Raw genomic sequence first — 17,147 nt, 5'->3', positions numbered from 1 at the left:
GTAGGTGCACAATAAATATTTGTTTAATAAATAAATGTATAACTGAAACAATTTTAATTTAATATATTTTACTCATATTTTATGTGATAAAGGTAAATGTAGAAGTGAAATTTAGAAGAGGAGAGGTCCTTTGAGGTAGATAAATAATATCTTTGTATCAATTAGCTAAAGCCAACTGATTACATAAAGAACACTGTTGTAGAAAAAAAAGGAAAACAGTGTTCTTTTTCTGCAAGACATTTACAATAATGTACATATACAAAAAGTTAATTCAGAATAGTATATGGAAGTTTGTATATGAAAGTTTGTATAGTGCATGAATGCTATGCACTATTTTTCACAATCATACTTCATTAAATTCATAAAGATTTCACTAAATTTTTAAACAGTTTGTACTTGCTTATCTGTTTCTTGAGTGCATATTTGGCTGTTGGAAATGTAGGAGGGTTAGCCCGAAAATCTGAGAGGTTTTGAGAATCCACTTAAGTAAGCTCAGAAGAATGTTTCTTTAGAAGAAAGACATTCTTTTTTTTCTTTTTTTTACGTTTGTGTTTTTTTTTATATATATAAATTTATTTATTTATTTATTTATTTATTTTTGGCTGTGTTGGGTCTTCGTTTCTGTGCGAGGGCTTTCTCTAGTTGCAGCGAGCGGGGGCCACTCTTCATCGCGGTGCACGGGCCTCTCACTATCGCGGCCTCTCTTGTTGCGAAGCACAGGCTCCAGACGCGCAGGCTCAGTAGTTGTGGCTCACGGGCCTAGTTGCTCTGTGGCATGTGGGATCTTCCCAGACCAGGGCTCGAACCCGTGTCTCCTGCATTAGCAGGCAGATTCTCAACCACTGCGCCACCAGGGAAGCCCCAAGACATTCTTAAAGAAAGATATAAGTTAAAATGGCAACTTTGCATAGATTTCCAGAATACCCACTTGAGGCATATGTGGATATTCTGATAATAGTAATAATCTATGGCAGAGTATTTGGAGTTTGGCAGCATTGAGTAAAATCATTACTGAAATGTATTTAAGTTGTGTGTTTTCTTGATTCTTTAATGGGACAGAGACAGTATTGTATGTTTACCAAATCATTTTCTTTTTGTCTTGAGCATATGGGAAGATGTATTTCCCAGCTCCTTTGCAGCTAGGTAGTATGTCATATCACCAGTTCTGGCCAATAAAAAATCAGTGGAAGTGATGTATGCATTTTCGGATCTGGTACATAAAGTCCTCTCACCCACAGTCCTCCTTTCTTCTCACGGACGACAGGTGTTGAAGTGTAATGCATGAGATGGAAATAGCCTTGTCTCTGAGTTCCCACTGGGACCTGAGTAACTCACCCACCCACAAACCAAACTGTCAATCATATTTAACTATTACAGGAGAAATAATATATTGTTTCAAGCCACTGAGGTTTTTCTTCTTCTCTTTTTGTATTTTTGTTACAACAGCATAGCATAGCTTACCCTGACTTATTCAGTCTGCATATTAAGGGTAAATAGATGTGGTCCTTCTATCGCTCAGCATTTATCATATACTCTGAATTGCTCTCATGTCGAAATAATACTTTCCCAAACTTTAAAGTCTTCATGAATCCTTATCAAATTTGGCTGTATACTTCATTTTCCATGTACTGTGGAGAGCTTTGTGTATTTCTAAATGTTAGGCAACAATTGTAGGTAGTTAAAAGATAAATTAAATGAAAATAAAGCAAGAATTGCCAAAGGTTGAAGAGAGTTACAATAGGAAGTAAATGGCAAATTCTAAGGGAATAAAAGTTTATATTTGGTAACTCAAATTGGATTTCTTTTTTGTTTTAGAAGAATGAACTTGAAGGAAGAACTATTGAAGAACACTTCTGAGGGTTGATTCAATGTTTTTTTTTGTTTTCCCTTTAGTCATTTTTGCAGGGCTAGTAAATGAAGATGTAGTCCATACAAATCAAAGGTCACAGTGTTTTTAATTTTAAAAATTTAGTTTAAATAATTAATTTAAAAAATCATTTATACATCACACGGTTCAAAGTTCAAAAGACACAAAATTCTGTACTTTGAAAAGCCCCCTTCCCACCCTTATTCCCCAGACCCTTAGTTCTTCTTATCAGGAGCAAGTCAAGCTACCAATTTCTTATTTATTCTCCCAGAGGTTTTGTGTATTTACAACGAATGATATATCTATATCACCCCCATTTATTTTTTAAAGCACACATTACTCTTAACACTTAATTCAGCAGTGATTTTTTTGATATCATTTAAAATATATGCAGAATCCAAATATATCTTACCACTTCCTCTCCTAACACTTTGGTTTGAGCCCATGTCATCTCTTGTTTCTAGTAAAGAAGTAGCCTTTTGCCTAGGCGATCAACCAGCATGATCCCTTGGGAAAACAAAGTCAGGTCATGTTACCCATTTGCTGTGAACCCTCTGATGGCCCCCCATCATACTCAGAGTGGCCGCGTTGTTTGCCTTAGTGTGCACTATGGCCTGATTGTCCTCCTCCCGCCGACTCTCAGATCTCATCTCGTACCTGTCAGCCCTCATCGTCAAGTAGCTGCCACACCGGCCTCCTTGCTGTACCTTGAACATATCTCAGGGATTTTGTACCTGTCCTCTATCCCTGGATGGTTCTTTTCCCAGATAGCTGCATAGCTAATTTCCTCACTTCTTTCAGATCTCTGCTCAAATGCCACGTTAACGTGGAGAACTTCCTTGACAACCCTAAATAAAATAGCGACAATCCTGCGCCCCCCATCCTCCTTACATTTGGTTTTACCCCATTGACACAATATCGATATATCCATTCTTATTTGTTTATTGTCGGTACCCCACGTAAGCTGAAACTTAGTTTTGTCCATTGTATTCTCTTTGCCTAGAACAGTAGTTGGGGTCCAGGTGGGCACACAGGTTGGGTAGTGAAGAGTCACTTCTGAATTATACAAGCCAGTCTGAGGCTGGGAAAAAACATAACTCAGTAAGTGCTCAATAAGGCTTTGTTAAATAAATAAACAAACGACTTGCCATATTAGTATGTAAACGTGTATCTCATTCTTTATTTAATGGTTGCACAGTATACCACTTGTGTGTGGAAGATATGTGTGTACCTTACTATACTTAACTAAGCCCCCAACCAAGAGATAGTTAGGTTGTTTTCAATCTTTTGGTAAAAAGAAAATACTTCAAAGGATAACCTTTTACGTACCTATTTTTAAAAACTAGATTACCAGTTTATTATAAAAGAATACAACTCAGGACAATTAAATGGAAGAAACGCATAGGGCAAGTTATGGGGAAAGGGCATGAAGCTTCTGTGTTCTCTGTGAGCACGCCACTCTCCCCAAGTCTCCACATGGTCACCAGTCTGGACACATCCTACATACATCACTTAAAAATATTTAGGTAATATGGATCTCTGGGATAATTTCCTAAAGGTAGAAATGCTATGTCAAAGGGATGTGCCTTTGTGATTTCATTAGATGTTGCTAAATTGCTTTCCAAAGAGATTGTATCAACATATAATTTCATCAATCACACATAAAGGTTTTTGTTCCTCCACACCTTCAACAACATCATGTGTTACATTTCCACATCTATGTCATAAGACTTCTTTCCTAGGAAGATTGTCATATTCTCAAAAGTTGAATGAATTCCAAGGGACATATGGAGAAATAGCATTTTCTAAATCAGCTTCCCAATAAGGTGAAATGACTAGAGCAAAGACAAACATGACATGACACATCAGATTAAAAAAAAAAAACTGGAGATGATAATTAAATGAAAAAATAATAGGAGAGGAATTATTGGAAACATTTACCAACATAAACCTCATGCAAATAAGCATAAAAAGAATAGGCAGAGATTTAAAAAATTTTTACTTAGTGTTACCACCTCAGAGTGTTGAAGTTTTTCTACACATCTAGATAGTCCCTCCAGTTTTCATTCCCCCCAACCCTGCATAAATCTGAGGTAAACTTTCAGAGACTGAGAGCTTCTTTCTTGGATTATTATTACTTTTTGCTTCAGTCATATACCAGCAGCATTTCTCATCTGGCATTCCATGAAAGAATTAAACTGTAATTATCTAAGGCAGAGGTCAACAAACTTATTCTGTAAAGGACCAGGTAGTAAATATTTTTTGGCTTTGAAGGCTGTGTGGTTTCTGGTGTAGTGATTCAACTCTACCATGGTAGCTCAAAGGCAGCCATAGGCAATGCATAAATGAATGAGTATGACTGTGTTACAATAAAGCTTTGTTAACAAAAACAAGTTGGGCAACTGGATTTTGCCTGTGTGGCGGTAGTTTGTCAACACCTTCCCTAAGGTACCGATTAACGTAATGAATGAAGCACTATCCTATGCAATTAGATGGCACTAGCTATCGCTTACCTCTGGGAGAGTTGAGAAAATAGTCACTCAAATCATTTTTTATATGGCTAATTCTTTTGCAAACTGAATTTTGCAAAAGATGAGAAGATGAAAAGATGAGAAGGGCAATGGGACCTAGAAAACCACCTTGTAATTGAAGTCAACTAATCCCAGTGAAACCTAAAAGCTGTGCCTCTGTCAATGGCGGGCGGTGGTCCTCTTCATCCCTACTTAACGTCTTTGGTCTGTGGCTCCTTTAATTCCTCCTTGCCCAGCCCTGAAGTGTGGTTGAAAATACATGCTGCTGCATCCCGTGTTCTCTTTTTAATTCCCTAGTGCACCTATGGCTTGATGTTCTCATAACTTAATTGACACCAACAGTATTTTTCAATAAACCCCTAGCCCCTCTAGTAGCTTTTGTTAGTTTTGCGCAGTGGGTGGAAAATGAATGGATGGAGCCCTGGAGATATTTCTCACTCCGGGGGGCAGGGGCAACATGTGATTTCTGGGAGAAAAATCAGTGGCTAGAAGACAAAAGACCCAAGCACAGTAGCATGGCATGTGGGGTTCAGGTGGGCACACAGGTTGGGTAGTGAAGAGTCACTTCTGAATTATACAAGACAGTCTGAGACTGGGAAAAAACACACCTCACTTGTCTTTTCATCTTTTCCTTTCCATTTTTTATTTTCTGCAAGCCTGCTAGTCTTCTCTTTGTAGTTTTACATCTTTTCCAGAAGCACATAGGGTTGAGAGAGGAAAAAGTTAAAACTTAAGCTAGTTGGTCTAGTTTCTGGTTACTCTTCAAATAATAGATTAAGTATGAAAGAAGTTCAAAATCATTGAGTAAAGTTGGCTTTTGTATTATTTGTAAAATTTAGTTATTCTTTATTTCCAGGTAGCACAAATAATGCATTGTTGGTTTTACTCTTAGAAACATTTACTTCAGTTTTCAAGTCAGTAGGTAATGATTATTTTACTTGGCTGGATAAATGCAGAGGTAGCATTTTGAACCCATCTGTGTATTTTATCACTATCATGAGTGTCTGAAATACAAAGATTTTCTTAGAAATAGAGTGACCCAGAATTCCTGTCCTTGGCCTTTCTTCCCAAATCAGGCCAAAGAGAAATAAAATACCTAGTCTTTGATCAGTTAAAATACTGATAGTTGGGAAAACAACAAACAGTAGATTGTTTTCCTACCCATTGTGAAACAAAATAAAATGTTTACCTATAGGGAACACTAGACCGTCTTTAAGTCGCTCTCTCCTATCTTTTCTTCCTATTTTCTTGATGGACTCAGTCTCTTACCTGAGCAAACATCTTTCTCTGTTTGGCTTCTCTTCTCTGAGTGGACAGGACAGTGACCTATTAACTGCAGTGGGGGATCTGACTTTTTCAGGAGCAGGAGTTTGAAATACAACTCTTATCCATCATATTTCTCCAATTCTTAGCTCTCCTTTACTTTTGAACACTTCACAAAATGGAAAACCTATGTGAATAAAAGCAGCTAGTTTTTTTGGAGATGCACAAGGAAAAGCTATGAAGAGAAGCAGGGTATTTTTCTTTAGTATGTGGCTGCTTGAAAGTTGCTGTTACATCAAGAGAACTTTTTTGTTAAGTGTGATTAGAGTTTGAACAAAGTCTATTTCTAACATTCTCATTAGGGAAAAAAAATAAGGTATCTATAGCTATATATTTATAGTAAATTTCAGAGGGCAAGTGTATATTTAAACCTATGTTAATTGCACATCAAAACAGGAGGCATATGTGGTGGGTGCATTCCAAAAGGTCTTAGAATTACAATAAACATTCCAAGTTTCATATACTTATCCAAATTCTCTCATCAAGCATCCAGAATGTGAAGCTTTGAGAACAGGATTTCTTGAGAGAATACCAATACATTCCAGTCTCTGGGAGACTCAGAAGATTCTTACTCAATTTATTATTACTTTGGCTGTAAACCAGAAAGAAATGAAAGAACACTAAAAAAAAGTACAAAATGGAAAATTTGTTAAAATATTGAAAAAAAATTTGTGCTTGATTGGGGTAAAGCTTAAGAAAATGCTATTTATCTGAGACAGTTTCTTTACTACTTTATGCGGACATGAAATGGCATACTTTTCATTTTTAGTGCAATGTCTCTGTTCTACAATAAAGGCGATGAGGGGTACAGTTGCTTCTGAAGCACCTTGAATTGATTTGGTAGATTGGTTATGCTCTAGGTAACAAAATAATGGCCTGGGGATTTGACAGTTATTCTACGAACCTTTTGGGATATTTTATTTCATGTCTTTGCTTTGCCATCTGGCCCAAAATATTATTGATTGATTGTTAAGTGCTTCCCATTTCCGGTCAATGCAATTAAGGAAACTTAAAGGTCTGAGGGAATATCAGTGCTTTCTAATAATAACAGCTAGCCTCACTGAACAACTATCCCAGGCACTGAATTAATTGTCTCTTATCCATCCATCAATCCAGCAAAGAGATAACTAATAAGGACCTACTGTATAGCACCGGGAACTCTACTCAATACTCTGTAATGGCCTATATGGGAAAAGAATCTTAAAAAGAGTGGATATATGTATATGTATAACAGATTCACTTTGCTGTACACCTGAAACTAACACCAACATTGTTAATCAACTAGACTCCAATAATTGTTTTTTTTTTAAATCCATCAAAGAAGGTCTTTTTTTTAATCTTCATTTTCCAGGGAGAGCACCAAGGCTCAAAGAAATGAAGTGATTTGCTCAAGGACATGTAATAAGGAAAAGCTAGAGCAGATTCAAATCCAGTTCTGTTTGTCTTTAAAGCATCTGTTCTATCCCTCTCTAACTTAATTCACCCTTTAAGATTTTTAGTATTCTGACCTATGCCCTGGGTGACTGCTTGGGTAACTTTTCTAAACAGTATGTTGATAGTAATATGCATACGTACCTATGACATTTGCTTGAGAGGAAAATGTACAGGGCAGGGACAAGTATGGATGAATTGGGTCTTTTACAAGACTGGAACTCAGTAGCAAGAAGTAACATAGACCTAAGCTACGATCCTTACTAGATGCAGGTTAGGTATCTTTGGTAGTCTGGTGGAGTCCTTCCTGCCACTACGATGCTGTCAGCACTGATTTTACTCTAGAAAAAAATAGACATGGAATGACACTTTTCCCTGAGTGCTTACACATTATAAATTTGCATGGTACTAGGATCAGAGGTTCACAAAGACTCATGTCACTTAAACCATATTGCTTTGGAGAACTTAGACACTGCTGTTTTAAAATCCACTAAAGCAATGATATTATTTCTATTAAATGTAAACCGTTCAAATGTTCCGACTTAGGTCTGTAAAAATATGTAGTATTCCTTCTCTTTCATGTTTATTTCAGACACAAAAGCAATAATACAGTTAATTGTAGTTTCCACCATCACGTGCTAGGAGAATTAAGGCTTATGCATTACTCTCTGAGTCTCAAGTTTAAAAAAAGTGATTAAATGTATTGTCGTTTCTCTCAGCAAATTTTAACACATGTTGTTTGGGCTCTTTGACCCTTTGTACTATCATATTGTTGTCACCACTTTGGACATGTGTCTTTGTGTATTTCACTGCCCCTACCATGATATATTGCTCTTAATAAGTATAATAAATATTTTTTTAAAAAGCTGAGTCACAAAAAGTTTACAAAACTCTTTCCCTGGTATTCAGTTCATTAATGGTTATGAGACCAGCACGTCCGACAGTAAGCGCATCTCTAAATTTTCTTGATCATCCCTTAGTCTTATTTACTGTGGGCAAGTGGCTCCCATGGATTGCTTCCTCCACATCATCGGTGGGAAACGTCTGCGTCTGTGGCATCATAGGTGGCATCTCTGAACCTAAATAGTTTCAATTTGGTGCTCTTCCTCCGAGCAATTTTTCTTCTTTCCAGACTTTTTTCTTTTCTTTTTCTTTTCCTTTATTTGGTGTTCTTCCTCTATAATAAAAAAGAATTTAGAAAAAAGGATTGGGAGTTAACAATTTGGAAGAGCAGAAATTAACTTTGGTCATGAAAGGACTTCGATACTCACTAGCACAGCTTTTCCTGTTGGCTAAGGAAAAGAATGGCACCTAGGGAAAGAGGACAAGGCAAAGAGAAAGCAGAAATCTGCCCGCTGAGAAGCGCTTACTGAGCACTCGTTTCTTCCCGGGTGATGTTTCCGTTCGATACCACGAAGGCTCATAATGTCCTTTGTAAGACGTGAATTGCCTCCCAGCTATACGAGCATTTAGATTGATGTTAAAATTAACTGCGTGTATGTGCACTGCCATGCGTGAAACAGAGAGCTAGTGGGAACCTGCTGCATAGCACAGGGAGCTCAGCTCGGTGCTCTGGGGTGACCTAGATGGGTGGGATGGGGGGGGTGGGTGGGAGGGAGGTCCAAGAGGGAGGGGGTACATGTATACATAGAGCTGATGCTGTTCGTTGTACAGCACAAACTAACCCAACATTGTAACGCAACTATACCCCAATAAAAAATAAATAAATAAATAAAATTTTTAAAAATTAAATTAAATTAACTGCATGTGAGAAACTGTGACCCATGAGTCTGGGGGTCATTGTCATTTGGTCTGGTGGCCAGTCTCAGATTGTTGGGGGGTCCTTGGAGCTAGTGTATGAACTATCAAGATACCATTTCTTCAGACATTAGTTAACATTTCTTGGGAGAAATAAGTTAAATACAATTTAGATATAATTACGACTATCCTCCAGAGACTCAAGAAGTCTAGGCTAAACTTAGGGAATAGCTAAGAGAACCAGTGAAGAATTGGAGAAGACCACTAAACCAAAAGAGCTAGATTTTCTTTATTCTTTGCCATGAACTAGCAGTATGATCTCTGATAAATCGTTTTATTTCTCTGGTGCTGTTTTCTAAATTTTTTAATGAGTTGTATTGGGAAAGCTTTAAAGCACCTTATGGCTTTGAAATTCTACTTCTGTCAAACTTGATCACTTGTACTGTCCATGTTTATTATTTAGGGCAGATGGGAATTAGCATCATTAATCACTCATTCATTCATTCATTCAGCAGTTACTGAGTGCCCCACCACCCCATGCCTCAGGCTCTGTTCTAGATACCTGGGATACATCAGTAAATAAAACTGACAAGGATCCCTGCCTCCTTCTCCCCATATCCCCTCTAAGATCACATTCTTGCAGACAGAGAGAGACAAAATAACAATAAAAAATACTAAGAAAATGTATGCTATATTGGTAAGTGCTACATAAAAAAATAATAGAACTTGGCCAAAAGGATCTGTAGTAGTGAAGTGAGAAGACTGAAAATAAATGTGGTAGTGAGGGTAAACCTTATTGAGAAGGTGACATTGAGAAAAGACTTGAGGAAGGTGAAGGACGGAGCCTTGTGGACATCAGCTGTCAGAGTGATCCAGGCAGAGAGAATGGCCAGTGGAAGAGCCCTGAGGCAGGAGCAAGCCTGTGTGTTATGGAAACAGCCAGCATGGCAGTGTAGTCAGAGGGCTCTGGGGGAGAGAGATAGGACTGGAGATCAAAGGCTGGTGGGTGGGGGACACTTTTGGCTCTGTGGGCCATCGTAGGGATTTGGGCTCTTACTCTGAATGACCTAGGAATCCATGATGAGGTTGTGAGCCAAGGAAGGACGTGATCCACATTACTGCTGTACTCTCCGTGAGAGATGATGGTGGCTTGGACCCAGACGGTGGCAGTGGGAGCTTCATAAGATGGGACCAAACTTGGGCTATATTTTATTTTAAAGCTAGCGCCAACAGGCTTTACTGACCGCGTGGATACGGGGGAAAGAGAGACGTGCCTTGAGCCCCTGGAAAGATGGAGTTGCCAACAACCTGGAAGGGCAGGTGACCCGTAGAAGAGGGTTTGAGATCAATACCAGGAGTCAGGCTTTGAAGTAGAGACGCTGAGCTAAAAGAGGCCTATAAATATAAGTAGAATAGTTAAATAAACAGTAGTACAACTATACAATATAATGCCATGCAGTCACCAAAAGAGATAAAGTAGAAGCCTATGCAGGAAATATTTCCACAGTCTTCAGTGTAAAAAAGCAAGGTATAGTACAATGTATTTAGCACAATCATATTTTTGTTAAAACAACAAAAATTAAAATAAATAGATAAATAAATACAGAGATGAAGAGAAAGTATATATATATATATATATATATATATATATATATATATATATATATATATATTTAAATCTGGAATAAACAGAATGAGCTATAGCTTCTTAACATAATAAGCTCTAAAGAGTGAAACTGGAAAAGGGGAACTTTCATTTCTTACTTCATGTATTTTGCAATGAGAAAACAAAATACTAATAAATCTCTATTTCTACGCTGCAATTTCTAAATTCAGTTACCTAATTGTCCAAAATTTAATTGCTACTGGAGGCAATGTTGTTTCATGACTTCTAATTAGAAAGATCTAGGTTCAAATCACAGATTGGCTTTCTGACTCCTCGGATAAAATGCTTAATCTCACTAAGCCTCCAATTTTTCATCTATAAAAAGGGTTAATAATATCTACCTCACAGGGTTGTTGAGAAAAGCAAATGCTTAATAAGTAAATTAAGATTATATTTTAATCAACTGTATATACCTATGCCTTGGCATATTATAAGCAATCAATAATTAATTATTAATTATAAGCAGTTAATAATGCATCTGATAACCATTTACTGATTGATTGAACTTGCTAGGGCTGTATTATTATGTCCTTCCTTACTTCTTCCCTTTCTCTCTCTCTCTCTCAATTTTTTTCCCCCAAAGTCCATTAAATATGTTCCTTCTACTAGAGGTGAAGTTACACCTTTGCAATACACTAAAGATTTAGAAAAGTAGGAGTCCACACTATGCTAAAGATTGAAGTGACTTGGGGAATATAAATTCTCCTTCCTTTAGTTTTCCACCGTGGAGCACATTTTACTCTAATCATTGTGCAGGTGTATGAGATGAGGTATGTAGAAGAATTTCATGATCTTTGCAGGATATTTTTTAATTGTGATAAAACACACACATTAACATAAAACTAACCATTTTAAATGTACAGTTCAGTAGTGTTCAGTATATTCACATTGTTGTGAAACAGATTTCTGGGACTTTTTCATCTTGAAAAACTGAAACTCAATACCCCTTAAAAAACAACAATTCCCCTCTTCCCCTTAATCCGAGCCTCTGGTAACCACTTTTCTACTTTATGTTTCTTTGAATTTTATTATTTTAGATACCTTCCATAGGGGGAATCATACAGTATTTGTCTTTTTGTCACTGGCTTATTTCAGTTAACATAATGTCCTCAAAGTTCATCTATATTGTAGCATGTGAGAGGATTTCTTTCCTTTTTAAAGCTGAATAATATCCATTGTATGTATGCACCACATTTTGTTTATCCATTCATCCACTGATGGACACTTGGGTTGCTTCTACCTCTTGGTTATTGTGAATAATTCTGCTGTGAATATGGGTGTGCAAATATTTCTTGAGATCCTACTTTCAATTCTTTCAAATATATAACCAGAAATGGGATTGCTGGATCATATGGTAGTTCTATTTTTAATTTTTTGAGAAATCTCCATACTGTTTTCCATAGTGGCTGCACCATTTAACATTCCCACCAACAGTGTACAAGGATTTCAATTTCTCCGTGTCCTCATTAACTCTTGCTATTTTCTGTTTTTTTTGTTTTTTGTTTTTTTTAATAGTAACCATCCTAATGGGTGTGAGTTGACATCTCATTATGGTTCTGATTTACATTTCTCTGATGATTAGTGATGGTGAACATATTTTCACCTGCTTATTGGCCATTTATATATTTTCTTTGGCAAAATGTCTATTCAAGTCCTTTGCCCCTTTTTAAATTGGACTATTTAATTTTTTGTCATTGAGCTGTAGAAGTTCTTTTTATATTCTGAATCTTAACCCCTTATCAAATACATGATTTGTAAATATTTTCTCCCATTTCATACGTTGCCTTTTCACTTCATTGACTGTATCCTTTGCTACATGAAATTTTTAAAGTTTTATGTAGTCTCATTTGTCTATTTTTTTTTTAACATCTCTATTGGAGTATAATTGCTTTACAATGGTGTGTTAGTTTCTGCTTTATAACAAAGTGAATCAGCTATACATATACATATATCCCCATATCTCCTCCCTCTTTTTGTTTTTACTGCCTGTACATTTGGTGTCATGCAAGAAATCATTGCCAAGTCCAATGTCATGATGCATTTCCCCTATGTTTTCTTCTCGGAGTTTTATAGTTTTGGGCCTTACATTTAGGTCTTTGATCTATTTTGAGTTATTTTTTTGTATATGGTGTGTTATGGACGAAATGTTTGTGTCCCTCCAAATTCATATGTTGAAACCCTAACCCTCAGTATGGCTGTATTTGGAGATGAGGCCCCTAAAAATGTAATTAAGATTAAATAAAGTTATACAGGGAGGGCCCAATCCAATAGGATTAGTGTCCTTATAAGAAGGGACACCAGAGAGCTCATTTTCTTTCTCTGAAAACAGAAGAGGTTAGTGGGCACAAAGCAAGATAGCAGCTACCTACAGGCCAAGTGCAGAGGCCATAGAACTGTTCTTTTTCAAAATTGTTTTGCCTATTTGGGGTCCCTGAGATTCCATGTGAATTTTAGGATAAATTTTTCTATTTCTTCAAAAAAAAAGTTACTGGATTTTAATAGGAATGTGTTGAACCTGTAGATGGCTTTGGGTAGTTTTTGTATAGATCCAAGTGGTCTTCCTTAGTCACAATTTAGATGATGAATTTACCAATTAAAAATGCTAAGTAAAAAAATTCAGTTTGAAATGCCACAAACTTTAGACAAATTTTGGCAAATTTCTCTACCTTTTAGGAACTATAACCTTTGTTTTCATGTTGTTCCTTTCCTTAAAGTTCATATAGAAACTTCTAATTTAATTAATTAATTTAATTTAATTAACTATGAAAAAGAGTATAACCTATAAAAATATTGAATCACTATGTTGTATACCTGAACCAAACATTGTAAATCAACTATACTTCAATTAAAAAATTTAAAAATTAGCTATGAAAAAGTAATTGTTGAAATAATTCATTGACAAAATTTACATAAAGCTAAACCAAATTAGTTTCCTAAAGGGTGGAGAAATTTGGCAAAATGCTGCACACATAGGATGTTATTTCAAAATACCCCTGTCTTTTTTTTTTATATTATTATTATTTTTTTAAAATTTATTTATTTATTTATTTATGGCTGTGTTGGGTCTTCGTTTCTGTGCAAGGGCTTTCTCTAATTGCGGCAAGTGGGGGCCACTCTTCATCGCGGTGCGTGGGCCTCTCACTATCGCGGCCTCTCTTGTTGCGGAGCACAGGCTCCAGACGCGCAGGCTCAGTAATTGTGGCTCACGGGCCTATTTGCTCCGCGGCATGTGGGATCTTCCCAGACCAGGGCTCGAACCTGTGTCCCCTGCATTGGCAGGCAGATTCTCAACCACTGCGCCACCAGGGAAGCCCCTCCTTTGTCTTTTTAATTAATGAGTTGTACACGTTATTAAAGAAAACATGGTCTTCGGTTATCTCCCCCTTTTTAGACAACTTTCAACAACTTTGGAATAGATTAATGATAATCCAAAACTTTGCTAATCAAAGTGTAGTCTGTGTCCCAGCACCATTACACTACAGTAAGTCCCCTACATACGAACCTTCAAGTTGAGAACTTTCAAAGATGCGAACATGTGTTTGCATGTCCAATCATGTTAAGTTATTTCACGTGTCTGGAGTACATTGTCACGTGCATGTATGTGCTACAAGTGGTTGTGTTTCTGTGTACTTTACTGTACAGTACTCTATAGAGTACAGTAGTACAGTATCTGTATTTCAAGCCCAGGATGTCCAGAAGTAAGCATAAAAACAACGGTGGTGTAGCTGGTACTGCTAAGAAGCACCAAGTGATAACAATGGCAAGAAAAGTGAAAATAATTGAGAGTGGAGCAAGGTGAAAATATGTTAGACATCACTTGTTCTTATAACATGAATTGTTCAGACATCAGCATGATTCTAAAGAACAAAGACAAGATCATGGAACATGTGAAGTCTGCTGTGCCAATGATGTCGACAATAATACATATCGAAGAAGCGTGGAAAAGTGATGGAGGAGATGGAGAAACTTCTCAGTGTGTGGATTCAGGGTCAGCATCATCGTCAAGTCCCTCTCAGCTTAATGCTGATTCAAGAGAAAGCTAAAAGACTTTATGAAGACGTGAAGAAGAAACACAGTGAAGAATCAGAAGATGCATCTTTTAATACCAGCCATGGCTGGTTTCATCAGTTCAACGCTAGAGCCAACTTTCACAACTTAAAAGTAAGTGTCGAGGCAGCGAGTGCAGATAAGGTAACTGCCTGGGAATTTCCTGAAACGTTTTGAGAAATTATTGATGAAGGCGCGTATTTACCCGAGGATGTTTTTAATGTGGATGAGACAGGACTGTACTGGAAGAGGATGCCAGACCAAAGTTACATCAGTAAGGAAGAAAAGTTGATGCCAGCCTATAAAGCAGCAAAGGACAGGCTAACTCTGTTCTTTGGTAGCAATTCTTCCAGTGATATGAAGCTGAAGCCTTCTTAGTTTATCATTCAGAGAACCCAAGAGCCTTTAAAAACATGGCCAAGGGCTCTCTTCCTCTTCTGTGGAAGAGTAACCCCAAAGACTGGATTACACAGGCCATTTTCCAGGACTGGTTTTTCCACCACTTTATCCCAGAGGTAGAGAAATATTGCTTGGAGAAGAACATCCTATTCAACATTCTTTTGCTGCTAGGCAGTGTTCTGGGCCACCCCCCATTCATGGATGACTTTCATCCCAACGTCAAAGTAGTACACCTGACACGGAATACAATGTCAGTCATCAGGAACAACTTTGTGACAATTTTGGAAGGACTATAACATCTACAGGGCCATAAAAAACATTGACGTTGCTTGGCGTGAGGTTATGGACCTCACCATGAATGGGGTTTGGAAGAACCTTTGCCCGCAGTTTGTTCACAATTTTCGTGGATTTGAGAAGGTAGATCAGGAGTCCAAAGAGGTCGTCAGCAACTTAGTGACCCTCAGCGAGAAGCTGGAGTTAGATCTGCAAGAGGACGACTTCATGGAACTCCTTGCTGTGCAACACGAGGAGCTTACTAATGAAGACCTGATGGAATTGGAGGCCCAGAGAAAGGATGAAGAGAGACAAGAGGAAGAAGAAGTAACTGAAGAACTGAAGAGATTCACGATGCAGGAAATGGCAAGGGGGTTTTCTTTATTTGAGGAGGCACTGTTAGTTTTTGAGGCACAGGACCAGAACGTAGAATGGTACACGAAGGTTGCAGCAGCTGTTCAGAATGCAATCCTGTGCTATCGTGTCATCTATGACAACAAAAAAAGAGCTACTACCCAGACATCACTGGATCGTTTTTTTCAGGAGGGTAGATAGAATTGAATCCAGCAAGGAACCAGAACCTCTGCCATGAATGTCAGGCATGAGTGACATTGCAGCTTGTCCTCCATCTCTTATTGCTGACGATCCTTCAGCTCTGCCACCTCCCACCTCCTCTCCCTCCTCCAGTCGTAACTCTTCTTGCCTGTTCCCTCGATGCCAGCCCCTGTGTGCCAGCTGTTGTACTGTACTACCGTACTTCTCAAGGTATTGTATTGTAAGATTAAAAATGTTTTATTTTTTGTGTTTGTTTTTTAAGTATTATTTGTGCGAAAAATATTATAAAACTATTACAGTACAGTACTATACAGCGGATTGTGTAACTGTGTACCTAGGCTAACTCTGTTGGACTTACGAACAAATTGGACTTTCGAACGCTCTCTAAGAACAGAACTCGTTCGTATGTAGGGGACGTACTGTATTTGGGAACTTATTGAAAATGCAGAATCTCAGAGACCCACCCAGATCTGCTAAGTCAGGATTTGCATTTTAACAATATCTTTAATGAATCAAATACACGTTAAAGTTTTAAGGAGCACTGACCAATGCATATCTGGTTCAATGGCACTTTGTGTAGTAGGGATCTAAAGCATCAGCTTGCCCCCAGCTCACCCAGAAAATCTTGAGCAAATGACAGTATTAAGAGCGAAATGTTTGAGAATCACTTTCACAGACAATTAGTGTAGACTACTTAGTTTAGGAATGAATAAACTACTAAAATATAATTTTTAAAACTCAGTGATGACAATGTCATGCCTTTTTTCATAGTAGGCAAGTAAATTTGTGTATTTAACATAATTAAATAGTTTAATGACAATTTTAATGACAAACATTAATCTACTTAAACGTAGTAAATTTATTGAGAATAAGAAAACAAAGGTCAAGGTAACATTAGAAGTAAGTATAAAATTATAATGGAAGTGGGTGGAAATAACACATGGTCAGTTAACAAATAATCTTACCACTTGTTGATTGGCCATAGGTATTTTCTTTGGGCCAATGTTATTCTAAAAGTTGTTAAGGCCTTTAATTATAATTTCTTGAAATAATCTACATGGGATTTTTTTCACATTAAAAATATATACTTATGTGTCCTTTTCAACATGGAATCTAGAGGTGAAAATAGACTTTTTCTAAAAGTGTTTTGACTGAAACATATTAACTGTAAATATTCTAAAGGTTGAGTAAGATCTACTCCTGTATAGTCCATAAAGTAAAACTTTGTTTTAGTTTTTACATAAAATTGATTTTAGTCACTTTGAGGTTTTCTGTTTTTCATTTGTCGAAAACTGTG

The 17,147-nt window shown here is 37.2% G+C and overlaps 2 protein-coding genes across 2 annotated transcripts in view; one reads left to right on the top strand and one right to left on the bottom strand.

The window, feature by feature from the left end:
• The window catches only part of LOC309660803 (uncharacterized protein), a 576,745-nt gene that overhangs the window by 255,134 nt on the left and 304,464 nt on the right, over nt 1-17,147 (top strand). The gene's annotated exons all lie outside the window — the stretch shown is intronic.
• Nucleotides 4,483-17,147, bottom strand: part of SMIM31 (small integral membrane protein 31) — a 63,390-nt gene continuing 50,725 nt past the window's right edge. Inside the window, exon 3 of the mRNA XM_082461936.1 lies at nt 4,483-8,329. Within this exon, the coding sequence (XP_082318062.1) occupies nt 8,232-8,329 (98 nt within the window). The 3' untranslated portion in view covers nt 4,483-8,231. The remainder of the gene's footprint in view (nt 8,330-17,147) is intronic.

Source organism: Balaenoptera physalus, assembly GCF_965194825.1.
Source record: "Balaenoptera physalus genome assembly, chromosome: 5".
Lineage (NCBI taxonomy): Eukaryota > Metazoa > Chordata > Mammalia > Artiodactyla > Balaenopteridae > Balaenoptera > Balaenoptera physalus.
Note: the sequence above shows the minus strand (reverse complement) of the source record. Positions and strands in the feature narration are given on the sequence as shown.